The sequence below is a fragment of the Rhinopithecus roxellana genome, chromosome 1 (assembly GCF_007565055.1).
Source record: "Rhinopithecus roxellana isolate Shanxi Qingling chromosome 1, ASM756505v1, whole genome shotgun sequence".
NCBI classification, from domain to species: Eukaryota; Metazoa; Chordata; class Mammalia; order Primates; family Cercopithecidae; genus Rhinopithecus; species Rhinopithecus roxellana.
In genome coordinates this window covers 184,320,037-184,347,979 of record NC_044549.1, presented here as the reverse complement: position 1 = coordinate 184,347,979, position 27,943 = coordinate 184,320,037, and the positions used below count along the sequence as shown (strand labels likewise).

The 27,943-nt window shown below is 39.1% G+C and overlaps 1 protein-coding gene across 4 annotated transcripts in view; it reads right to left on the bottom strand.

The window, feature by feature from the left end:
- The window catches only part of PPP2R3A (protein phosphatase 2 regulatory subunit B''alpha), a 204,972-nt gene that overhangs the window by 42,135 nt on the left and 134,894 nt on the right, over positions 1-27,943 (bottom strand). For 3 of the 4 annotated variants that reach the window (XM_010364830.2, XM_030934340.1, XM_010364831.2), the window contains 5 exons: positions 24,438-24,486; positions 21,736-21,825; positions 10,086-10,261; positions 8,896-9,014; positions 5,938-6,044 (listed from right to left, as the gene is read on the bottom strand). In XM_010364830.2, coding sequence (XP_010363132.1) covers positions 5,938-6,044; positions 8,896-9,014; positions 10,086-10,261; positions 21,736-21,825; positions 24,438-24,486 — 541 coding nt within the window. Of the gene's footprint in view, positions 1-5,806; positions 6,045-8,895; positions 9,015-10,085; positions 10,262-21,735; positions 21,826-24,437; positions 24,487-27,943 lie in introns of those variants that run through there. The other variant, XM_030934343.1, reaches the window with a different exon arrangement.

Genomic DNA, 27,943 nt, shown 5'->3' with positions numbered 1-27,943 from the left:
ATGCCAACAAGAGAAAGCAGGAATGATCTAAAATTGACACCCTAACATCACAATTAAAAGAACTAGAGAAGCAAGAGCAAACACATTCAAAAGCTAGCAGAAGGCAAGAAATAACTAAGATCAGAGCAGAACTAAAGGAGATAGAGACACAAAAAACCCTTCAAAAAAATCAATGAATCCAGGAGCTGGTTTTTTGAAAAGATCAACAAAACTGATAGACCACTAGCAAGACTAAGAGAGAGGAATCAAATAGATGCAATAAAAAATGATAAAGGGGATATCACCACCGACCCCACAGAAAAACAAACTATCATCACAGAATATTATAAACACTTTATGCAAATAAACTAGAAAATCTAGAAGAAACTGATAAATTCCTGGACACTTACACTCTCCCAAGACTAAACCAGGAAGAAGTTGAATCCCTGAATAGACCAATAACGGGCTCTGAAATTGAGGCAATAATTAATAGCCTACCAACCAAAAAAAGTCCAGGACCAGACAGATTCACAGCCGAATTCTACCAGAGGTACAAGGAGGAGATGGTACCATTCCTTCAGAAACTATTCCAATGAATAGAAAAAGAGAGAATCCTCCCTAACTTATTTTATGAGGCCAACATCATCCTGATACCAAAGCCTGGCAGAGACACAACAAAAAAAGAATTTTAGACCAATATCCCTCATGAACATTGATGCAAAAAACCTCAATAAAATACTGACAAACCGAATCCAGCAGCATGTCAAAAAGCTTATCCACCATGATCAAATGGGCTTCATCCCTGGGATGCAAGTCTGGTTCAACATGCACAAATCAATAAACATAATCCAGCATATAAACAGAACCAAAGACAAAAACCACATGATTATCTCAATAGATGCAGAAAAGGCCTTTGACAAAATTCAATAGCCCTTCATACTAAAAACTCTCAATAAATTCGGTATTGATGGAGTATATCTCAAAATAATAAGAGCTATTTATGACAAACCCACAGCCAATATCATACTGAATGGGCAAAAACTGGAAGCATTCCCCTTGAAAACTGGCACAAGACAGGGATGTCCTCTCTCACCACTCCTATTCAACATAGTGTTGGAAGTTCTGGCCAGGGCAATCAGGCAAGAGAAAGTAATAAAGGGTATTCAATTAGGAAAAGAGAAAGTCAAATTATCCCTGTTTGCAGATGACATGATTGTATAGTTAGAAAACCCCATTGTATCAGCCCAAAATCTCCTTAAGCTGATAAGCAACTTCAGCAAAGTCCCAGGATACAAACCAATGTGCAAAAATCACTAGCATTCTTATATACTAATAACAGATAAACAGAGAGCCAAATCATGAATGAACTCCCATTCACAATTGATTCAAAGAGAATAAAATACCTAAGAATCCAACTTACAAGGGATGTGAAGGACCTCTTCAAGGAGAACTACAAACCACTGCTCAAGGAAATAAGAGAGGACACTAACAAATGGAAGAACATTCCATGCTCACGGATAGGAAGAATCAACATCGTGAAAATGGCCATACTGCCCAAGGTAATTTATAGATTCAATGCCATCTCCATTAAGCTACCAATGACTTTCTTCACAGAACTGGAAAAAACTACTTTAAAGTTCATATGGAATCAAAAAAGAGCCTGCATTGCCAAGACAGTCCTAAGCCAAAAGAACAAAGTTGGAGGCATCCGGCTACCTGACTTCAAACTGTACTACACTAACAAAAACTACACTAACCAAAACAGCATGGTACTGGTACCAAAACAGAGATACAGACCAATGGAACAGAACACAGCCCTCAGAAATAATACCACACATCTACAACCATCTGATCTTTGACAAACCTGACAAAAAGAAGAAATGGGGAAAGGATTCCCTATTTAATAAATGGTGTTGGGAAAACTGGCTAGCCATATGTAGAAAGCTGAAACTGGATCCCTTCCTTATACCTTATACAAAAATTAATTCAAGATGGATTAGAGACTTAAATGTTAGACATAAAACCATAAAAACCCTAGAAGAAATCCTAGGCAATACCATTCAGGACATAGGCATGGGCAACGACTTCATGTCTAAAACACCAACAGCAATGGCAACAAAAGCCAAAACTGACAAATGGGATCTAATTAAACTAAAGAGCTTCTGCACAGCAAAAGAAACTACCATCAGAGTGAACAGGCAACCTACAGAATGGGAGAAAATTTTTGCAATCTACTCATCCGACAAAGCGCTAATATCCAGATCCTATAAAAAACTCAATCAAATTTACAAGAAAAAAACTAACAACCCCATCAAAAAGTGGACAAAGGATATAAACAGACACTTCTCAAAAGAAGACATTCATACAGCCAACAGACACATGAAAAAATGCTCATCACCACTCACCATCAGAGAAATGCAAACCAAAACCACAATGTGATACCATCTCACACCAGTTAGAATGGTGATCATTAAAAAGTCAGGATGAGTTCATGTCCTTTGTAGGGACGTGGATGGAGTTGGAAACCATAATTCTCAGCAAATATTGCAAGAACAGAAAACCAAACACCGCTTGTTCTCACTCATAGGTTGGAATTGAACAATGAGAACACTTGGACACACGAAGGGGAACATCACACACCGGGGCCTGTTGTGGGATTGGGGGACAGGGGAGGGATAGCATTAGGAGATATATCTAATGTAAATGATGAGTTAATGGGTGCAGCACACCAACATGGCATATGTATACATATGTAACAAACCTGACGTTGTGCACATGTACCCTAGAACTTAAAGTATAATAAAAAAAATAAAAAATAAAAATCTGATGTTATCAAGATAGTTTTTTGGGGGTTTTAATTATTTTTACATTCAACCTTTGTTGTCATGCAATAATTGAATCTTTTTATTTTGGTAAGTGACTTTATTCCTTTTACATTCAATGTTCTAGAAATATTTGCATAAGTTCTGGCATCTTTAGTTTATGCTGCATGGTCTGTGTTTTTGTTTTGTGTGTACATGTTTTCTGATTTAATTAGAATATTTAGTCTGGCTTTAGTTTTGTAACAGTTTAATTTTCTTAAACCCCTAAATTATCAGCTTTTGAGAGCGTCTGTTGAGACCCTGCTAATGAAACTTACACATATATTCACTTCCTCCTTTTTACATCTTCAGTTACACTATTTTTTTTTATGGAATATTATGTTCTGCTCTCTTTTAATGTCCTTAGTTGTTTAGCCTCATTTCTACATTTAAATGGATTGAATGCTCACTATTATTTCTTTTCTACCATGGCTGCTCATTTCTGAGCCTTTTATTTTGGCTTGTCTCTTGGTTTTAAGACTATGTACTTTTTAAGGAAGAGCTCCTGGGTATTATATAATCTCTAGTTCTCCTATGTTTGACAATATCTATCTGTGTCTTTATGCTTGAATACCATCTTGGCTTGGTATAAAATTCTTGGATATAGAGTTTCTTTCTGTGAGGAAGTTGCAAACACTGTTTCATGGTCTTTCAGTATTCAATTTTATAGAGGCATGCTGATTTTTTTTTTTTAACCAGTTGTCTGGTGACTTGCATTTTTAAAATTGGAAAAAAAAAAACAAAAAAACCCAGTGATAAACCTTTATTCATCCTTGAGTTCTAGTAAATTCACAATGCAAATCTCGGGTCCATCACTATTCAATATCAGTATTTCCTGGATATGGCGTGATTTCTGACCTTTCCTATTCAGGTTTTATTTCAAAAAAGCTTTTCTATTGTCTTTTACTATATTTTGCTATTTTATATATTCTTTTGTCTAAAATACATAAGTAAGATCCCATTTGCTCTCCTTACATATACCTAATTTTCTTTTGGATACTTTTTTGTTCTTTTCTATTACATTTTACTTGATCTTTCATAGTCTTCTTCCTCATCCCCAGTTTTTCCTAATTAAAGTCCAGAAGTACACATCCACAAAATGATTTTAATGCTTAATGGAACTGTACTGGGTACATGCAGTATAATTTTATTAATCTTCCCATTAGATACCTAAATTGCCTCCAAATTTTCACTATTATAAACATCCACACTTGGTGGGGTGTGTGTGTGTGTGTGTGTGTGTGTCAGGGTCTAGCTCTGTCTGCCAGGCTGGAGTGCAGCTGTGCAATCTCAGCTCACTGCAGCCTCTGCCTCCCATGCTCAAGTGATCCTCCCACCTCAGCCTCCTGAGTAGCTGGGACTACAGGCACACACCACTACACCAGGCTAATTTTTGTATTTTTTGTAGAGATAGGGTTTCATCACATTGCCCAGGCTGGTCTCAAACTCCTAGGCTCAAGCGATCTCTTTGCCTCAGTCTCCCAAAGTGCTGGGATTACAGGCATGAGTGACTGCGCCTGTCTAATCCACACATATTCTTAACTGCAGCAATGTTGCCTCTTAAGATTGGTACGCTAACCGTAATTCCTAGTATGGAAGCTCAATGCCAAAAAAACCTTTAAATCATGCTTGTGAATCCATTTCTCTATATTCTCATGCAGTCAGGCTTAAGATACTGAGTGCACAATGAATGATTTTAAGGGTTTCCAGGTCATCGCCATAAAAATGAAATCCTAGTGTGGCTAAGCAGGTTAAAGAAATCTCTCAACGAAAGCAAGTGCTTTGGTGATGGCTTGGTTCAGCACCCTCAAAAAAGCTAATATTTAATGGTAGAGGTATAAGATAGTACAATCTATATTGAGGACTATTTGACTTTATCTGTGGGGCTGGACAGTTTCTGTTTATCCCTCTAAACCTGCTCTTCCCCGATCTCTATGCCTTAGGTGGCTGACCTGAATGGACCACATCAGAGACCACATTTGAGACTCTGTCTCAAAAAAAAAAAAAAAAAAAAAAAAAAAAGAATTCATCTATCTTTCTATATATACTTAGATAGATGGAGAGAGAGGCTCTTTGGAAGGGTAAGCAAGAACATGATGGCACTTGTTGCTTCTGGGGAGGAGAACTGAGTAGGAGGAAACTTCTTACTATTTCTTTTGTTTCTTTGAATATTATATCATATGAATAGTGCCTGTTCAAAAAGTACACTACATTAGTGAGAAAGATTAATTGAGGCCTTTACAGAAGCTATGACTTAATAAGGAAGAATTAGAAGAATTACAGAAGGAGTTACTAGAAGATGATGGAAAAAACCAGCGAATTTTAAAGCTGCTGAAATGATCCAAGGAGTCAAATTCTTGGATAATTAAATTTCTTAACATGGTCCCTTTATGGAATTATGCTCTGACTAGTAGAAATACATGTAGAAGTTACTTCCTGCACAAAACCATGTATAATAATTTGTTCTAAACATGATCATCTTTATTATTGAAGGAGCTTTAGTTTAGTATTTTTTTTTGGAGACGGAGTTTTGCTCTTGTTGCCCAAGCTGGAGTGCAATGGCATGCCTCCCAGGTTAAAGCGATTCTCCTGCCTCAGCCTTCCAAGTAGCTGGGATTACAGGCTTGTGCCACCACGCCTGGCTAATATTTTGTATTTTTAGTAGAGACAGGGTTTCTCCATGTTGGTCAGGCTGGTTTCAAACTCCCGACCTCCGGTTATCCGCCCGCCTTGGCCTCCCAAAGTGCTGGGATTACAGGCATGAGCCACCGTGCCTGGCCACAGCTTTAGTTCTTTTAGCCTCCTCCTTTATGTACAGGGTTTATCAATATCAGCAAAATAGTAGTTTGATTGTTCACTGATCTTGGTTTCCAGTGAAAAGATGAGACTTGTTAAAGGAAATGGACATGAGAAGACTATCAGGAAATGAGTGAAGATTGCTGGAAAAAGTAATCATTTAACTAAAGTTGGTTAAATCACATTTTTATGCTATTCAAAAATGGAAAAAATAGAAAAGGATTTTGTAAGGGGGTTTGAATATTCTGGACATGCGCATTCCTGTTAAAAAGTTCTATAAGACACAGGGAAACTCACTCACCCTTCCTGGAATTGTGCTTGGGCAGATTCCTCTGCAACAAGAGTCTCATACTCCTCAGCGGCAAACCGGTCCCAGTCTGAGGGCTCAGGCCCCTCGTTCTCAACATCCTGATTGGAAAGAAGACAGCCACAAGAAACAAAAATAATCAAAGACAAAGAATTGGAGATAGATCATCACACAAATGTATACTGTGAAAAAATCCTACCTGAAATGTTTCATTTCAACAGGTTTAAAAGAGGTCCTACGGTAATTTTCTACACCTCAAATGGCAAAATTTAACTGTTTAGAAGCTAGGTTTTTTAGGTATAGATTCCATTTTTTTCTTTTTCTTTTTTTTTTTTTTTTTTTGAGATGGCGTCTCATTCTGTCACCTAGGCTGGAGTACAGTGGCACGATCTCAGCTCACTGCAGCCTCTGTCTCCTGGGTTCAAGCAATGTCTGGAGATCGGCCTCAGGCTCCCAAGTAGCTGGGACTACAGGCAAGTGCCACCACGTCCAGCTAATTTTTGTATTTTGTAGAGACAGGGTTTCGCCATGTTGGCCAGGCTGGTCTCGAACTCCTGACCTCAGGCGATCTGCCTGCCTCAGCCTCCCAAAGTGCTGGGATTACAGGCATGAGCCACCATGCCTGGCTGATTCCAACTCTTTTTTTTTTAGAGAGACAGGGTCCCACTCTGTTGCCCAGTCTGGAGTGCAGTGGTACAATAAGAGCTTACTGCCAGCCTCAAAATCTGGGCTGAAGTGATTCTCCTACCTCAGCCTACTGAGTAGCTCAGACTACAGGCATTCCACCTACTAAGTAGCTGAGACTGCAGGCATGCCACCATGCCCTGCTAATTTTAAAGTTTTTTTGTAGACACAGGGTCTCACTATGTTGCCCAGGCTGGTCTCAAACCCCTGGCCTCAAGTGATCCTCCTATCTTAGCTTCCTAAGTAGCTGGGATTACAAGCACAAGCCATAGCACCTGGTAAGTCTAGATTCTTTAGCCTTGTAATCAGAGACACTTCTCTGGTCCCCTCTCCTCTGGCACTTTGCACAGCAGTCACCTGGAGTGACTTGTGTTTTGCCACAGGCCCGCCTGAAATGTACCTTCCCCAAGCCCCCATTCGCTGGCAAATTTTTGTTCTTTAAAAGCCAACTCAGATACCATGTTGTCTGTGATATCTTCCTGGAAACAGTCCTTCTCTCCGTATCACTTCCTTTTTTCTAATGTAGATACTTTGGTTGACACCTTTTGCTCTTGTATCTCTGCCATCTCCAAATATCCAGTATCTCTTCAATGCAGTGCCCAGAATTTATTAAGCACTTTCTGACTGATCATGTTCTTTGTAGATCAGAACAAATATCAATAATTATACCATTTATAAAGAAAAGTAAAATTTAAAGGTAAAATTTTTAGAGTAAAAATGGTAACACACAGAAAATAAGTAAAGAGGGAAAAGACCACACACTTTTGTGAATTTTCTTGAAATTTTATGTTTCAGATAAAATGTCTTTCCAAGCTGAACATGAGTCAGTATTGCCCTAGGGTCTACAGTTAGTTATGCCAAGAATAATGTTAAGTTCCTAAACAATGACCACTATTAATTACTATATTTAATTCATTTTAAGACCCATAGCTATCTTTCTAACATTTATGAAATTGCAATGCATTATAGGCTTACAAATGGCAATGTCTGGGGTTTTGTTTTTGCTTAGAGAAATATAATAGGCCGGGCGCAGCAGCTCACGCCTGTAATCCCAGCACTTTGGGAGGCTGAGGTGTGCAGATCACCCAAGGTGGGGAGTTCGAGACCAGCCTGACCAATATGGAGAACTCTTGTCTCTACTAAAGATTCAAAATTAGCTGGGTGTGGTGGTGCATGCCTGTAATCCCAGTACTCGAGAGATTGAGGCAGGAGAATCACTTGAATCCGGGAGGCGGAGGCTGTGGTGAGCTGACATCACACCATTGCACTCCAGCCTGGGCAACAAGAGTGAAACTCCGTCTCACACACACACATGCGCGCACACACACACACACACACACAAAGAAAGAAACAAATATAAAATTATGGAGCATGTTAAATTCAATGAAATATAACAGACTTTAAACCAGCAATAACGCAACTTGATATGCTGAGATCAGCTGCAGAATATTTGTTTCTGGAAGGCGATAAATTCTTATTTATCTTATTTAGAAGTTGATCATATTCTTATTACTATTCCATAACTCAAACAGTCATGGAACATGTAGACGAAAAAAGACTGCAAAAGCTTCTTATAGTTTATTGTTACACAACTGCAACAGTCTGTTCTTAACATCATTTTTACTTCTTAGAGGAATGGTAAGAACAAAAGGTGACATTGTTTTTAACATGGACAGTATGTATAGGGTTTTCTGAGGGTTCACAGGTTTGTGTGTCTGGGGAAGGGTATTCATCTTTATTCAGATGTAGAATGCATTCAAAACTGATAGCCATGTATAGCAATCATTAACATGTGAAAAAGCGTTATATTATTTGAAGGTTTTCTATCATGGAGAACTTTAGTTTTCACCATGATAGGGAAAGCTAATTACCATGGAATCCTGGAAATGAATGGTACAACTGAATCAAGGCCAATATAGTTTCTAATACAGATGTGCCTATTGATACATTTTTAAAAGTTAGAAGGAAAATTTTTTTTTTCAAAACTACTCTTTTGTAACTAGTTTCCAGTGTGTGTATCAGTAGATGAGCTATAGAGTCTGCTCAGTGGAAAGTGCTTACGCAGATGCAGGTTACCTAGACCTGACGATCAGCTGTGGAGAGACATGTGCTCTACAGGTCCTTTATTGTCTCTTTTTACTCTTTAATGAAATGCTATAAATATTACCTCTTTACTGAAATTCCAGCATGCAGAGACCATTTTAATATGTAGCACACATAGCCCCTGATACTGCAGCTCTCAAATAAAAGTTAAAATTATACTGGTACCTTCTGGACTGCAAAGGGATCTCTCTGTTCATGGTCTAAGTATTTCTCCAGATTAAAGAAAGTGTCGTAGAAGATGTGAGCCATTCTGCACCTCTTCAGATCTCTTAGAGTTATTTTGCCTACATAAAAATAAACAAATCTGGTAAATCTCATGAAGAGCTGTTTTGGCAAGAGAAAAAAACTTTCACTGACATCTAAAAGTATAGGTATATGTTTATTATAAAAGTCCTATTTTCAGAATAAAAAAAATTTAAATCCCATTTCTTTTTTCAAGAGTATCAATTTCTCAAACCCATTTCTTTTTTTAAATTGAGGTAAAATTCACTAACAAAGTTCACCATTTAAATAATTTTAAAGTGCACAATTCAGTGTTTTAGTACACTCACAATGTTGCACCACCATTACCACTATCTAGTTCTGTAATAATATCACCCCAAAAGGAAATTCTGTGCCCATCAAGCAGTCCTTCCCCATCTCTCCTCATGTGCTTTCTGTGTCTAAGGAAAAATCTTCTTTCATCCCCCAAACCCTGCTTTCATTTTCTTTTTAAAAAAGAGATAGGGTCTCGCTGTGTTGCCCAGGCTGGAGTGCAATGGTTACTCACAGGAACAATCATATTGCAATACTCCCACCTCAGCCTCCTTAGTAGCCAGGACTATAGGCACACACCACTGTGCCTGGTGTAAAATCCTGTTTCTTAAATAGTAGACTTGCCATCAATTGCTACACCAAGATTGGGCATGGTGGCTCACGCCTGTAACCCCAGCACTTTGGGAGACCAAGGTGGGTGGATCACCTGAGGTCAGGAGTTTGAGACCAGCCTGGCCAACATGGTATAACCCCATCTCTACTAAAAATACAAAAATAGCTGGGCGTGGTGGTGGTCGCCTATAATCCCAGCTACTTGGGAGGCTGAGGCAGGAGGATCGCTTGAATCAAGGAGGTGGAGGTTGTAGTGAGCCGAGACTACGCCACTGTACTCCAGCCTGGCAGACAAAGCGAGACCGCAGCTCAAAAAAAAAAAAAAAAAGTTGCTACACTAATAGTCAAGGAGCAACTTTAAACACTTCTGTACTGGGAAGTCTTCTATCAAGACTCTGATATGTTAAACAATTTAGGACAATCTAGGATTCTGTGCCCCCCTCTGATACATAGGTGAACAGTGCAAATGTCCCATTGCTTGGTCTCACCATCAGCGGCTGGCTTCACTAGGTCAAGCATCTGGCACAGTAAATCATGGAATGGCAAGGGCTCAATTCCCATGGCTTCCATCCGCTCACACTGCTCCTCATAGAAGTACTCCAGCTCATACATGGAGAGTATACCATCTCCATCCACATCCATGCAGCGGAACCAATACTCAATGCTAGGCGATAAGGACAATCATTATCATGGGCCTGGTAAATGCCTTTTATTTATCCAGATTTAGAATGTTTCTTTTAAAATAAAAGTTACATATTACGCACACTTCAGGCTTAGATATAGTTTTACAAAGTTTGCTAGAGAAAATGGCAGACCCCTTCTTCCCTTTATTTTTCCACCCAGAACCAACCATGTTCAACCCTGATTATTTTGCTTTTTACCTTCCTATTTTCAGATAACATGCCTATATCGCTTTCTTGTATTTCTTTTCAGAACTATTATTAGAGGCTGGGTGCGGTGGCTCATGCCTGTAATTCCAGCACTGTGGGAGACCGAGGCGGGCAGATCACTTGAGGTCAGGAGTTCAAGATCAGCCTGGCCAACATGGTGAAACCCCATCTCTACTAAAAATACAAAAAACTAGCTGGGCATGGTGGTGCATGCCTGTAGTGCCAGCTACTTGGGAGGCTGAGGTGGGAGGATTGTTTGAGCCTGGGAGGTCGAGGGTGCAGTGAGCCAAGATTGCGCCACTGCACTCCAGTCTGGGTGAAAGAATGAGATGCCCGCCTCAAGAAAAAAAACCAACCAACCAAACAAACAAAAAGTATTGATTTCACACTGTGAAAGTTGAACTTTAGTTCTTTTATAATTTGTCACCACTTTATCTACATGTCCTTCTCATCCTCTTAATACAGTTAACTTACTCAACATTCAGAATTTATAATTTTATATTTTTCTTTAATCTCTTATTTGCTTAGTTTTCTGTGTACTTGCTACTAATTCAACCCCAAATCTCTGTCAGTTGTCTAAATCCACACTTAGTCCCATGAGGTACTCTGTCAATGGCATGTTCTTGATGAAGTCTTCCTTGGTTCCTTCTGACCTACTCTAATCTGGGCTGCTTGGTTGCTAGGCCTTGCTCAGTTTCATCCAGGGATTCCTTTCGCCTTTCTCCTATTTCTTGTTTCTCGCATTTTCCTCATTCTTTATTTTGTTTCTTCATTATTTTGTTACTCTGCGCATTCTCTAGCAGCTTCCTGAATGAAGGAGCATGGCAGGTATATTTTTTGAGATCTTGGATCTTTGAAAATGCCTCTACCCTCTAATATGGTTGATATTTTGGCTAGTTATAGAATTAGAGGTTTGCGGTGTTTTGCCTTCAGATTTTTTTTTTTTTTTAACTTTAGAGATGGGGTCTCACTCTGCTGCCCAGGCTGGAGTAGAGGCACAACATGGCTCATTGCAGCCTTGAACTCCTGGCCTCAAGCAATCTTCCCAAGTAGCTGGAACTACAGGTGCACACCACCATGCCTGGCTAAATTTTTATTTTTTTTTCAGATGGCATCTTACTCTATCACTCTATTGCCCAGGCTGGAGTGCAGTGGTCCGATCTCGGCACTGCAACCTCTGCCTCCCGGGTTCAAGTGATTCTCCTGCCTCACCCTCCAAAGTAGCTGGGATGACTGATGCCTGCTGCCACGTCCAACCACTTTTTTTAAGGAGAGACGGGGTTTCACCATATTGACCAGGCTGGTCTCAAATTTCTGACCTCAGGTGATCCGCCCGCCTAGGCCTCCTGAAGTGCTGGGATTACAGGCATGAGCCACGGCATTCAGCCTGGCTAATAAAGTTTTTTTTTTTTTTTGTAGAGTCAGGGTCTCACTATATTGCCCACACTGGTCTCGAACTCCTGGCCTCAAGGGATCCTCCTGTCTTGACCTCCCTAAGTGCTGGAATTTTAGGTGCGAGCTACTGTGCCTGGCCTTTTCCTTCATACTTTAAAAAGTATTGATCCATTGTCTATCCAGTATTGATAAGAAGTCTAAAGCTTTATTGGTATCTATTCCTTTGACTGTAACTCATTTTGTGTTTTTCCTTAGAAGCCTGCAGAGGTTTCTCTGAGTCCTTAGTAGTTTGAAATATCATGATGGCCTTGGTTGAGATCTAACTCATCTATTTGGCTAGGCTTTTCTGAGAGCCTATTCAGTTTAGAAACTGAATCCTTCAGATCTTGAAAATGTTTGTATCTCTCTTCCCTGCCCTTTCCCTCCTCCTTCTTTTTTTTTTTTTTCTTAAGAACAGTTATTGACATCTACATAGCCCAGCATGGTACAGCTACTAGCCACATGTGGCCTTTTGAGCCTCTGAATGTGGCTAATCAAATTTGAGATGTTTTCTCAGTACAAATACAAAACAGATACACAACAAAATTAATTTTACCTATTTTTAAATTTTTCCATTGTGGCTAAATTTTAAAATTATTTATGAGGCCTGTACCACATTTCAATTTCCAGTTCCATTAAAATTTTTTTGACCGGGTTCTCCAATTTTTGTATCTTGTCTCTATTTCCTATTGCTTCATCTTTTTTGAGGGAAGGGGTTTCTTTCTGGGAGGGTTACACAGCTTTATCTTCTAAACATTGTCTTTTTATTTCTGCTATTATAGTTTTGATTGCTCAGAGCTTTTCGGTTTCCTGAACGTTCCTTTCATAAAACGTATCATTCTGTTCATGTCCTGTGATTGTAATTTCTTCTCATATCTCTCTGAGGATAAAATCACTGTGTTTTTTTTCTTGTTGTTAAAGTTTTATTTTCTCTGAAAGTCTCTGTTTCATCCAAGCTATCTTTCCCCCACTATTTGTCTGGCCTTTATCTTTTGTGCAAGAGGCTTTACTCAGGTATCTAGTGATCCTCTGTTCTCTGCTCATATTTGAGAGTAGGTGCTAAAAAGCTGATCGGAGGTTCTGATCTGTGGGTTTGTTGACTCTGGGCTTTACTGTAAAATGAATGGGCTGGGTTTTTTCCTTGGGGATGACCCAGTGTCAAATCTTCAGGTCTTTATTCAGGGCAGGTAGGCAGCATTCTGTTAGCTGAGTGAGGAATGAAGACTGGGCATCTCAGCATTCAGTTTGCATACACTCGTTTTATCTGTTTCCAAGATCACATTCACATCTCAACTGTGCTCAATGCTCCCCAGTCCGGAAGCCCCTCTGTTTTGTACTCTTCAGGGAATAAAGCACCAGTTTTATGCTAGGGTAGAGGACATGACTTGAAGATCAACTGTTCATTTAAACAAACTTTCTATAAACTCTCCTGTTTTTGGCTTACCTTTACCTCACCCCCCCTTGCAAGGTTCCTAGCATCTCCAAATCCTGAATGTCTGCAGGTTTTGCTGGGTATATCTGGTTGCTTCTTGGTTTTTCCCTCTGGCTTAGGATTCAGGCAGTCTGCTATGTTTATTTGCTTTCCAGTTTCCAACACTTTGCTATTATCTCTTATTTCCTTTATGAAGCCAACAACATTAATTGGTAATAGGGAACAATATTTTTCTGAAGAACCACAAATTCACAGCAAAGTAAAACTTTTCAAGAGAAGGTTCTAGGAGACCGCTGTTCAAATTCCCACTTGTAGGCCTGAAACCATATTAAGAACCACACCTGTAATGGTTAAACAAAATCTCCTTTGGGGAGAGAAAAGTGAAAATAACTACGTTGTAACTGTTGACTGTTTTCAAGTGAGTCACATTAAGACCTGTGTGTACCTTTTGAGAAAGATACAGTTTACATTATTGCAAAAAACTGAACATGTAATACTTGAAAACGTTTTTTACTTTTTGTTTTTGAGATAGGCTCTCATTCTGTTACCCAGGCTGGAGTGCAGTACTGCAATCATGGCTCACTGCAGCCTCAATGTCTTGGGCTCAAGTGAGACTCTTGCCTCAGCCTCCAGAGTAGCTGGGACAAGAGGCATGTACCACCACACTTGGCTAATGTTTAAAAAACTTTTTGCAGAGATTGGGTTTTCCTATGTTGCCTAGATTGGGCAAAGTCTTTTTGAGAAATATATTTTAAAAATCGTACCAACCTGATGTTTAACAATGTTATTAAAGAACAAAGGGGACATTCATTGAACCTAATGAATGTGAGATAACAGGATGGTTATGGTGAGGTTCAGTCATATCATATCTACTCTTAGAATATAAAAGGGGCAGAATGTTGTCCCACTGTGAAACTATTCCTGATTGTGGGGAAAGCCTTGAAGAGTTACATCTCATAAGTAGAGGGCTTCGATACATGTAATAATATCTGGTTGTTACACTGTTGTGTCACTGCAAGCTCCGCCTCCCGGGTTCACGTCATTCTCTTGCCTCAGCCTCCCGAGTAGCTGGGACTACAGGTGCCTGCCACCATGCCCGGCTAATTTTTTCTATTTTTTAGTAGAGACGGGGTTTCACCGTGTTAGCCAGGATGGTCTTGATCTCCTGACTGCAAGATCTGCCCACCTTGGCCTCCCAAAGTGCTGGGATTACAGCCGTGAGTGAGCCTCTGTGCCCAGCCTTTTTTTTTTTTTTTTTTTTTTTTTTTTAAAGTAATAATGGTTTTAGTACAAAAGGGGCAGGGGGGCAGGGGACTGTCCTCTGACTGGCCTCTAAGATCTCTTGGTGTCTTGAAATTCCTCATTACTTATCTTAAGAGAACAAAAATCAGGCAAAACGGAATAAAGTAAATCTTGATTTTGACCAAGGATGTAATAGGACTGAAATGAAAGGCAACTTATTTTACTGTGAAATAGAAACTAAAATACTTTAGTTACTTGCATTTTCAATTAAGAACTAAGACAATCTTCTCTTTACAATAAATAAAGCTAAAGCATACCCTTCGGTTCTTTGCTAATAACCCATAAGAGAGAAAGAAAGCTAGAATGCAAAGATAGATATACTGCCTGAATATTTGCCAAAGGCACATAACTGCTTTTAAATATCTGAAAGATGTGGTAGATTAATCAGATATAATTCTCTGAATATTGGAGAGCATAAGGATTGATGAACGAAAGAGAAAAAATGAATAGGCTGCCTCAGTGGATAGTTACCTGTCCCTGAAAAGCTTAGCAGCAGGGGCTGGATGGATAATACATGCAGGACATGGTCAGAGGGTATTTTCCTACTGAAAGTACTGGATACTCTCTGAAGTTTCTTTCAATGCAGATTTTCTGTTTTTTTTTTTTTTTTTCCTTCTTACCAAAGGTAACTGATCTTCTCGGAGCCTGATAAAGTGTTGACTATTTATTGTAGGAAAATTAGAAAACAGAAAACACAGAAGGAATAACTGACCAGAGAGCACTAGTGTTAAATATCTGCTATATTTACCACCAATATTTGTTTTTTCAAAGCATAATGATATTAATGACAAATTATATTTCTAAAATTGTAGACATAAACAAAATTACTTTTTTTTTATTTTTTATTTTTTGTGAGACAAAAGTCTCGCTCTGTTGCCCAGGCTGGAGTGTAGTGGCACGATCTCAGCTCACTGCAACCTTCCTCACCTCCTCCGCAAACCCTGAGTTCAAGTGATTCTCGTGCCTCAGCCTCCCAAGTAGATGGGACTATAGACATGAGCTAAGATTACTTCTTGTCCTTTCCTTGGACTGAATGAAATTAAGTGCTGAGCCAGTGAATTCTTGCCCCTAATATAAACTCCTGTATGCTATTCAAGAAGAAAGTTATTGGAAACTCCATTATTGCTTAGGCAGTAACTAAATGTATATTCTGTTGCATATTCAGTATACATATACATACTGTGAAAGGCACTGGCCTAATGCCCTTAGGCATAACAAAGGTGAATGAAATAACTCCTGGAGATGATACCTAGCCAGATGACTAGGGTAGAAGCAGAATATGATAAAACCAGGACAGAGAGATTAAAAGACATACCGAAAGAGGGTTTGCAAGAGTTTGTCCACAGAAAACAATCTACCCAGATACTTTCCATATATACCTCTGTTACCAGGCATAGGAAAGACTCTAGATCCTAATTTCGTATGCAGTGTTTCACACAGGATTAATCACACCTTAGTGAATGTATTACTTTTTTTACACAATTCATTTTTTCTACCCACGTAATTCATAAGCCAGAAACCTGATTTCTGCAAAGTGATGCCTATTCCATTTTCTTAAATAAGAGTTTGATTTTAGTTCTATAGACAGTCCCTACTTATGATGGTTTGACTTAGAATTTTTTGACTTTACAATGGTGTGAAAGCCGCATACATTAGAAACCGCACTTTAAGTACCAATACAATCATTCTGTTTTCACTTTCAGTATTCAATAAATTATATGAGATATTTAATACTTTATTATAAAGTAGGCTTTGTGCTGGATGATTTTGCCCAAATGTAGGCTAAGATGTGTTCTGAGCACATTTAAGGCTGGCTAGACTAAGCTATAATGTTCAGTAGGTTAGGTGTATTAAATAATTTTTGACTTCTATTTTCAAGTGATGTTGGGTTTACCAGGATGTAACCCTACTGTGAGTGGAGAAGCATCTGTACAGATATTTTTGTCAAAATGGTGGGCACTATTTTCTGCTCACACTCTGCTTTAGTAAAGCAATGTGAACCACTGAGAATAACACACAGGGTACCTAGTAAGTGCCACTAGAAACCAAGGAAACAAGTATCAATGGGCAAAATCAGTAGTTACTTTCTTATATAATTGGCCTAACATTGATTCTCTTAAGCAATAAGCAATTTCATGACACCAAAAGAACTCTCTTTTAGGGAGTCTACAGCCTAGTTGGAAAGAAGGTAGACATGCAAACGAATGGCATCTGTATGACAGGCCATATATTACAGTGGTAAAGAGTCCAGGTTTGGGAGAGATACAAACCTGAGTTTGAATCCAAGCTAGGACACTTACTAGGTGCACAGTCTCTTAGAGCTTCTGTTTCATCAACTGAAAAATGGGACCACTGATACCTCAACTCATAGTGATACGAGGATTAAATAAGCCATTGCATAGAAAATACTAGTCACCGGCAAAGAATGGAATCTCAATATGTGAGCGTTAGTTAGGAGAAAGGTAACATGCAAGGTAGAAAAGGAGCACCAAAGAAGGAGGTCTAAGAAAGCTTTTGACTCAAAAAACCTGTTGGTAATATTCTATGAGAATCCAGTTATGGATCTCATGATGTGAAAAACTGATCTGAAGAGCTCCACTTCTGCTAATGATTACCTAAGTGGGATCAAGCCTTCCACTGAGGAAACTGAGGGGACCCCCCCGCCATAGAAAAAAAACGGTTCAAAGATGCTGGAGAATTAACAGGGCAGTGAAAAATTATGGTATCCAGATCTAGAAGAAGAAAATCCAGAGACGGGCACCTAGCATTTGGGACCATCTTTCCCTTGGGGCATGTGCAGATTCTGGAAGAGGGACCTGAAAGTTTGAGGAACTAAGCCTTGACTTACTAGTATTTTGTTACTGATTTTGGGTCTATATCAAGTGGGAGGTCTGTAGTTTTATTTTCTTGTATGTGTTTGTCTGGTTTTGTTTATAAAATGAGTTGGGAATTATTCCTCCCCTTTCTGTTTTCTGGAAAAGGTGGTGCAGAATTTGGTATTATTTCTTCTTCAAATGACTACAAGAATACAGTTAAATTATCTGGGCTGGGAGATTTCTTTTTCAGGAGGTTTTGAACTGTGAATTCAATTTTCTTTAATAGACATCTGACTATTCAGGTTATGTATTTCTTCTTAGGTGAGTTTTATTAATTTGTGACTTTAAAGGAAATTGGTCCATTTCATTGAGGTCACCATATTTGTGTGTGTATATGTTATCTGTAGCATTCCTTTATTACTTCGTGAATATCTAATGCCCCTTGAGTCACCCTTTTTAATCCATTGATTATTTAGAAGTGTGTTGTTTAATACCCAAGTGTGTGGAGATTTTCCAGTTGTCTTCCTTGTATTGATTTCTACATTAATTCCATTTTGTTTACAGAACATACTTTGTAGTATTTTAAGTCTTTTTTTTTTTTAAACAGGCTTACTGAAATATATTTCACATATCATATGATTGTTCCTTTAAAAATGTACAATTCAAGGGTTTTTAACATAGAGTTGTATAACCATCACTACAATTAATATAGGGACACTTTCATTACCTAAAAAAGACTCCATACCCGTTAGTACTCATTCCTCATTTTACCACAGGCTCTCCAAAGATTACGCAACCATTAACCTATTTCCTGTTTCTATACATTTGTCTATTCTGGACAACTCATATGTTGTGTTTTGTGACTGGTATCTTTTACTTCACCAAAGGTTTTCAAGATCCAATCACGTGTAGTATGTATCAGTACTTCATTTTTCTTTACTGCTGTATAATACTTGATTATATGAATAGATCACATTTGTTTATCTTGGGCTGATCCCAACTTTTGGCTATTATGAATGATGCTGCTATGAAAATGGGTGTACAAGTTTTTGTGTGGACCTGTTTTCATATATCTTGGGTATATACCTAGGAGTGGAATTGCTAGGCCATATGATAACTCTATTATTTAACCATTTGAGGAAATGTCAGACTTTTCGGTAACGGCTGCACCATTTTACACTCCTACTGTAATGTATGAGTGTTCCGATTTCTCCACATGCTTGGCAGCACCTGTTATTATCTGACTCTTTGGTAACTATCTTAGTGTGAAGTGGTATCTCATTGTGGTTTTGATTTGCACTTCTCTGATGACTAATGATGTCAAGCATCTTTTCACGTGCTTATTGGCCATGCATATATCTTCTTTGGAGAAATGTCATTTCAGATCCTTTGTCCATTTTTTAAATTGGGCAGGCTTTCTATTATTGAGTTGTGAGTGTTGTTTATACATTCTAGATACAAGTTCCTTATCAGATATATCATCTGCAAGTATCTTCTTCCATGCTGTGGGTTGTCTTTTTACTTTCTTGATCATATCTTTTGAAGCATAAAAGCATTTTTTCTTTTTTTTGAGATGGGGTCTTACTCTGTCACCCAGGTTGGACTACAGTGACGTCATCTCAACTCACTGCAACCTCTGCCTCTCAGGCCTAAGAGATCCTCCCGCCTCAGCCTCCCAAGTAGCTGGGACGACAGGCGCATGCCACTGTGCCTGGCTAAATTTCATTATTTCTGGTAGAGATGGAGTTTTACCATGTTGCCCAGGCTGGTATTGAATTCCTGAGCTCAGGCAATCCACCTGCCTTGGCCTTCCAAAGTGCTGGGAATACTGGTGTGAGTCACCGCACCCAGCCAAAAGTTTAAAATTTTGAAGTCCAATTCATCAATTTTTTCTTTTGATACTTATGCTTTTGGTGTCACATCTAAGAAACTGCCTAACCAAGGTCGTGAAAATTGACTCCTCTATTTTCTTCTAAATTTTTTATAGTATTAGCTCTTACATTTTGTGCTGTGATCCATTTGACTGAATTTTTGTAGTATGTGAACTAGGGGTCCAAATTAAGGTTGGTGCAAGAGTAACTGCAGTTTTTGCCATCGAAAGAAATTGCAAAAACCACAATTACTTTTGCACCAATCTAATATTATTTTGTATGATACCCAGTTGTTCTGGCACTATTTATTAAAAACTGTTTTTTCCCCCATTGGATTGTCTTGGCATCCAGCATCCTTGTTGAAAATTAATTAGCCATAAATGTGAGGGTATATTTCTGAACTCTCAATTCAATTTTATTTTTATGTCTATCACGATACAAGTACCACACAGTCCTGTTTAATTTCACTTTGTAGTGAAATATTTTGGAATAGGAAAGTGTGAATCCTACTTTTTTCTGTACTTTTTCAGCATTGTTTGGGTTACTGTGGTCCCTTTGTATTTCCATAGGAATTCAATATTTGGCTTTTCCATTTCTGGAAAAAAAAAACCATCAAAAAAAAAAGTTTTTGACTCAAAGTAATTAGCATTTTGTTAGGAATCTGTAGATCAGTTTGGGAACTACTGCCATCTTAACAATGATCCATGAACATGGGATGTCTTCTTTTTTTTTTTTGTGATGGAGTTTTGCTCTTGTCACCCAGGCTGGAGTGCAATGGTGCAATCTCAGCTCACTGCTACCTCCACCTCCTGGGTTCAAGCAATTCTCCTGCCTCAGCCTCCCATGTAGCTGGGATTATAGGCATGTATCACCACGCCTTGCTAATTTTTTATATTTTTAGTAGAGACGGGGTTTCATCATGTTGGCCAGGCTGGTCTCGAACTCCTGATCTCAGGTGATCTGCCCACCTTGGCCTCCCAAAGTGTGAAATTACAGGTACGAGCCACTGAAACCCAGCTAAAAATCCAAAACTTTTCGAGTACCAACAAGACACTCAAAACTCATACTCATAGGAAATTCTCACTGGAGCATTTTGGATTTCAGATTTGGGATGCTCACTGGTAAGTATAACAAACAGTTCAAAATCTGAAAAAAATCCAAAATCTGAAACACTTCTGATCTCAAGAATTTCAGGTAAGAGATACTCTACTCTGCCTGTATATGAAAAAGAGTAGCATATATACGAACTTTTAATTTTTTTTTTCTGGGTATTAAAATTACTGGTATTAAAATGTACTTTTCTTCTGCTCATTCATGTTTTCTAAATAAATGATTACTTTTGAAATGGAAAACAAAGTTATTTAAAAATAACAAGCTCTCCAAGAAATGGCTTATTTTTATTTCAACATCTTCTAAACAATATATTCAACATTTATATTTTTAGAGTTGGTGTCCTGCTCATTATACCCAGGATGGAGTATAATGGCATGATCCTAGCTCACTACAGCCTCAAACTCCTGCCCTCAAGCGATCCTCCTGCCTCAGTCTCTCAAGCAGCTAGGACTACAGGTGTGCATCACTATTCCCAGCTATTTAAAAAATTTATCTGTAGAGATGGAGTCTTGCTATGTTGCACAGGCTGGTTTCAAATTCCAGGCTTCAAGCGATCCCTCCTGCCTTGACCTACCAAAGTTCTGGCATTACAGATGTGAGCCACCACATCTGGACATATTCAACAATTAGATAACTTTTCGACCCAATATTAAGATAGTTGAGTTAGTTATACCTGCAGGTACCATCAAGGACTATAACCCCTCCCTCCCTTGGTACTGAGCACAAACTACAGTGCGTTGTGTTACACAAAGTAGGGATAAAAAGTGAGCCATCTGGATTTTTTGCCTGAACAAGAGATGGAAAAAAAGAAATGTGTAAATTAATAACTCCAATCAAGGTATGTCTGAGAGTGCAAAGGGAAAGCATAGATGATTTCAACTGGCAGAATGAGGATGTGTTCTTATACACTAGTCATCCACAATTTGCTTTCCCTCTCTAATAGTAATGGTTTACCACTTACCCAGTAAGATGATAAAACAAATAATTCACAGCATCTATTCCCATACTCCACATGAATGCTTACTAGCCCTACTTGTCATCAGCTTACATGTCACTTAATCTTTGTTTCTGTGGGTAACAGCACTTCTCTTGATATGCCATGAACATGGATTCAGTGCCAATCCCCTGAGACGGAGAGCTCCGAGATGGCAGAAACTAAGTCTAATTCATCTTAGTATGGCCAGGTTGAGTTGGTTTCACTAGGTATAATATGCACCATGACTTTTTCAAGCTTTGTGCATGTGTTTAACATCTTGGCAAAGGAAACTTAGAAATCATACCTGGTAGGATTCCTTTTGTCTTCTTCAGAGATCAAAAACCAAACAAAATCTGCATAGCTCATTCTTCCCTCTTTCTGTATTGTTTTTCCCCTGAAGAAAACACATGGTTACAAAATTTCCTAAGCAATTACTCATAACCATTTATCAGGATGATAGGCTAAGAAATAAAGTAATATGCCAGTTAAATTTTTTAAACTTATAATGCTAAATACCTCATAAAGGGCAACCCTTCCACAGCCTATCTTATTTTCAAAGGCCTAGAGCATGAAACCAGAAGGCATTTGCAAATATGAAGAAAAGAAATCTGGCTTTTCACATGAATGCAAATAATCACTGGGATAAAATACTGTTACCTGTATTTACATACAGGATTAATACTCATGTTAGGCATCAATGGAAGACACCTCAAAATAGTAAGAGCCGTCTATGACAAACACAGCTAGCATTACACTGAATGGACAAAAGCTAGAAGCAATCCCTTTAAGAACAAGAACAAGACAAAGATGCCCACTCTCACCACTCTACTCAACATAGTACTGGAAGTCTTAGCCAGAGCAATCAGGCAAGAGAAAGAAATAAAATGCATCCAAACAGGAAAAGTCAAATTATCTCTCTTTGCTGACAACATGATTCTATACATAGAAAAGCCTGAAAAGTATGCCAAAAGGCTTTCAGAACTAATAATTTCATTAAAGTTTCAGGATACAAAATCAATGTAGAAAAATCAGTAACATTTCTATACACCAATAGCATTCAAGCTGAAAGTCAAATCAAGAATGCAATCCCATTTACAAGAGCCACACACACACACACAAAATAAAATACCTAGGAATACAGCTAACCAAGGAGGTGAAAAATCTCTACAGGGAGGACTACAACACTCTGCTGAAAGAAATCAGAGATAACACAAACCAATGGAAAAACATTCCATGGTTATGGATAGGAGAATCAATATTGTTAAAATAGCCATACTCCCCAAAGCTATCTACAGATTCAATGTTATTCTTATTAAACTAACGTCATTTCTCACAGACAAGTTTTAAGAAAAAAAAATTCTAAAATTCATATGGAACCAAAAACAAAGCCCAAATAGCTAAAGCAATCTTAAGCAAAAACAACCAAGCCAGAGGTATCATAGTACCTGACTTCAAATTACACTATAAGGCTACTGTAACCAAAACAGCATGGTAGTGGTACAAAAACCAACACATAGACCAATGGAGCAGAATAGGGAGCCCAGAAATAAAGCTGCACACCTACAACCATCTGATATTTGACAAAGTCGATAAAAACAAACAATGGGAAAAAGACTCCCTATTCAATAAACAGTGCTGGGATAACTGATTAGCTATATGCAGAAGAATGAAACCAGACCCTTACTTTTCACCATATAAAAAAATTAATTCACAATGGATTAAAGACTTAAATGTCAGACCTCAAACTATAACAATCCTAGAAAAAAACCTAGGAAATACCCTTCTTGACATCAGCCTAAGTCCTCAAAATAATTTATGGCTAAGTCCTCAAAAGCAATTGCAACACAACCAAAAATTGATGACTGGGACCTAATGAAACTAAAGAGCTTTTGCACAGCAAAAGAAACTATCGACAGACTTAACAGACTACCTACAGAATAGGAGAAAATATTCTCAAACTATATATTCAACAGAGGTCTAATATCCAGACTCTATAGCGAATTTAAATCAACCAGCATAAAACAACCCCATTTAAAAATGGGCAAAGGACATGAACGGACACTTCTCAAAAGAAGACATACAGGCAGCCAACAAACATGAAACAACCTCAACATTATTCATCATCAGAGAAATGCAAATCAAAACCACAATGAGATACCATCTCACAACAGTCAGAATGTCAACTACTAAAAAGTCAAAATATAACACATGCTGGTGAGGCTGTGGAGAAAAGGGAATGATTATATACTGTTAGTGGGAATGTAAATGGGTTCAGTTGTGGTGGACAGCAGGTGATTTCTACTACTGTCCGACCCAGCAATCCCATTACTGGGTATATACCAAAAGGAAAATAAGTCATTCTACCACAAAGATACATGTACTTGTATGTTTATCCAGCACTATTCACAATAGCAGAGACATGGAATCAACCTAGATGCCTACCAACAGTAGACTGGATAAAGAAAATGTGGTACATATATACCATTGAATACTATGCAGCCATAAAAATTATGAAATCATGTCCCTGCAGCAACATGGAGGCAGCTGAAGGCCATCATCCTAAGCTAATTAACACAGGAACAGAAAACCAAACATCATTATGTTCTCATTTGTAAGTGGAAGCTAATATTGAGTACACATGGACATAAAGATGGGCACAATGGACACTGGGGACTGCTGAAGAGGGTAGGGAGTGAGCAGAGTGAGGGCTGAGGGACTGCCTGTTGGGTGTTGTGCTCACTGCCTGTGTGACAGGATCCTCCAAACACCAAACCTCATCATCACACTGAGTTCCCATGTGACAGACCTGCAGGTGTACCCCCTGAATCAGAAAAGTTGAAATTATTTTTTAAAAAAAGAATTACTGTCTTGTATTAAGCCATAACTGTTTTATAGGATATTATTTGCTCCAACAGCACTGCCAAATTATTCAGGAAGCTTTGCTAAAATGAGATCGTTATGGTATTACTTGTTCATTTTTAAATGCAGCATTAAACGTTTTCTTACCTTGTTACTGCCCCAGAGAATATCCTTTCAATAATCCTGTTTGATGAAGCTAAATGTAGATAAAAAAATTACAAAGCTAGTTAGAAATATGCTCCATAAAGGCAATACTTTTTACAAATTTATTTTTCATTAGCTACAAGCTAAACCATAACCATCGTCCATGATGAGAATGTGAGTACATTTTTATTTATGCATAATTTTAAAATAATTTTAAAAAATAACAGGCAAATGAATGTGGCTGACATCTGGGAAGTATTAATATAGCTCAATGCTAAGTTAGGTCTGAACATCCTGACAACTAAGACAAAAATATATAGGATTTGTATTGATTTTATCCAATGAGACCAATTTTCCTATAAACAAGACAAATTTTATCCTTAAATAAATTCAAGGGGGAACTGATTGTGTAAGCTCCTAAAACAACGTAAAATAAAACAAACTTAAAAACAATGGAGAATGCTTTCAAGTAGTTTCTTAAAAGCTCCTCAAACACACTACAAACATACTTTTCTTATATTCCCATTTTATAAAAGTCCAGGGTTTAACATGATATAAGATTTTTAGAAATTCCATCAGGAAGTTTTATTCACAGAGACAATCATACCTTAAGTTAGCATGTTGGTGAGTGAGAGAGAGAGAGAGAGAGAGAGAAAGAGAGAAAAAGAGAGAGAGAGAGAGAGACACACACACACGACTAGAGACCTGTTCTTTCTTTTATTTATTTATTTAATTTATTTTTGAGACGGAATTTTGCTCTTGCTGCCCAGGCTGGAGTGCAATGGTGCAATCTCGGCTCACTGCAACCTCCATCTCCCAGATTCAAGTGATTCTCCTGCCTCAGCTTCCCAAATAGCTGGGATTACAGGCATGCGCCACCACACCTGGCTAATTTTTTTGTATTTTCAGTAGAGATGGGGTTTCTCCAGGTTGGTCAGGCTGGTCTCGAACTCCCAACCTCAGGTGATCTGCCCGCCTCAGCCTCACAAAGTGCTGGGAATATAGGCATGAGCCACCATGCCTAGCCGGTTCTTTCTTTTAACAGGTGCCTCAGGCAATGGCACGCACACTAAAATTTCAGGACCAGCAAGAAGGTCATTAGGGACATAGCAGCTATCAGCATCGAATTCTTCTGCACACAGTTAGGTACAGTTAGCATAAAGGTAAATTGGTTTGGCCAAAGAAAGCTGGGAATACGTGTATTGGTACAGCCACGCCTGGTCACACACCAAAGCTTATATAAAGACCTTCCATATTCTGCTGAACATTGGTTTATGGGGTTAATCTGTACTAAATAGAAAAAAAAGAGGCCTATATAGGAAAGGCAAGGATATTTAATTGCAAAGCCAAAATCTTTTTTTAAAGGCATTTTTTAGCTTGGGAAGGTTGAGCTTCCTAAAATTGAAGATCATGTTATTCCATGTTGTCTCATTAAGGACAATCTGGTGAGTGGATAATTATAGTCAGGGGCCCCTTCTTGCTCTATCGCCCAGGCTGCAGTACGGTGGCATGATCTTGGCTCACCACAACCTCCGCCTCCCGGGTTCAAGTGGTTATCCTGCCTCAGCCTCCCGAGTAGCTGGGATTACAGGCATGCACAACCACACCCGGCTAATTTTTGTATTTTTACTAGAGATGGGGTTTCACCATGTTGGTCAGGCTGGTCTTGAACTCCTGACCTCGTGATCCACCTGCCTCGGCTTCCCAAAGTGCTGGGGTTACAGGCATGAGCCACTGCGCCCGGCCAACTTTATTTCTTAAATATGCAAAGCTCTATGAAACCTGACACCATATACAACAAGCCTTTTTTTTTTTTTCTCCTTTGAGACAGGGTCTCCCTGTTGCTCAGGCTGGAGTGTAGCAGCAGCATCATGGCTCACTGCATCCTCAACTTCCCCAGGTTCAGGAGATCCTCCCATCTCAGCCTCCTGAGTAGCTGGGACTACAGGCATATGCCACCACACCCAACTAATTTTTGTATTTACTTTGTCATTTAAAAGATTATTTTTTAATTTTTAATTTTTGTATTTTTTTTGTAGAGTCAGGGTTTCACCATGTTGCCCAGGCTGGTCTTGAACTCTTGGGTTCAAGCGATCCACTCGCCTTGGCCTCCAAAAGTGCTGGTATTGCAGGCATGAGCCACTGACCCCGGCCTGATGAGCCTTTTCTTAAGAGGCACACATTAGTAACAGCCATACCAAAAAACAAAAACAAAATTCAATGCATTTATTTAAGATTTATACTCTGTTATATCTAATAAGCTAAAGTATTGTTTAAAAACCAACAGTGCCTGAGAAGGCATTAAAGGACAGAACAGGGACAATCTTATGAGAGAAGAATGAATCAATGTATCTTGGTGCTTAGTTAATACTAAACCAGGCCGGGCGTGGTGAATCATGCCTGTAATCTTAGCACTTTGGGAGGCCAAGGTAGATGGACTGCTTGAGCTCAGGAGTTGGAGACCAGCCTGGGCAACAAGGCGAAACCCCACCTGTATTAGTCTGTTCTCACACTGCTAATAAAGATATACCCAAGACTGGGTAATTTAAAAAGGAAAGAGGTTCAATGGACTCACAGTTCCACATGGCTGGGGAGGCCTCACAATCATGGTGGAAGGCAAAGGAGAAGCAAAGGCACATCTTACATGGCAGCAGGGGTGTGTGTGGGGGAACTCCCCTTTATAAAACCATGAGCTCTCATGAGACTTACTATCACGAGAGCAGCACAGGAAAGACCCGCCCCCATGACTCAGTTAACTCTTACCGGGTCCCTCCCATGACACATGGGGATTATGGGAGCTACAATTCAATATGAGATTTGGGTGGGGACACAGCCAAACCATATTGTTCCAACCATGGCTCCTCCCAAATCTCAGGTCCCCCACATTTCAAAACCAATCATGCCTTTGCAACAGTCCCTCCAGTCTTAACTCATTTCAGCATCAACTCAAAAGTCCACAGTCCAAAGTCTCATCTGAGACAACCCAAGTTCCTTCCACCTATGAGCCTGTAAAATCAAAAGCAAGGTAGTTACTTCCTAGATACAATGGGGATACAGGCATTGGGTAAATACACCTGTTCCAAATGAGAAATCAGCCAAAACAAAGGGGCTACAGGCCCCATGCAATCCAAAATCCAATACTGCAGTCATTAAACCTTAAAGTTCCAAAATGATCTCCTCTGACTTGGTCTCACATCCAGGGCACACTGATGCAAGAGGCAGGTTCCCATGGCCTTGGGCAGCTCCACCCCTGTGGCTTTGCATGGTATAGCTCCTTGCTGCTTTCATGGGCTGGCATTGAGTATCTGTGGCTTTTCCAGGTGCATGGTGCAAACTATTGGTGGATCTACCATTCTGGAGCCTGGAGCATGGTGGCCCTCTTCTCACAGCTTCACTAGGCATTGTCCCAGCAGGGACTCTGTATGGGGGCTTCAACCCCACATTTCCCTGCCACACTGCGCTAGCAGAGGTTCTCCATTAGGGCTCTGCCCCTGCAGCAAATTTCTGCC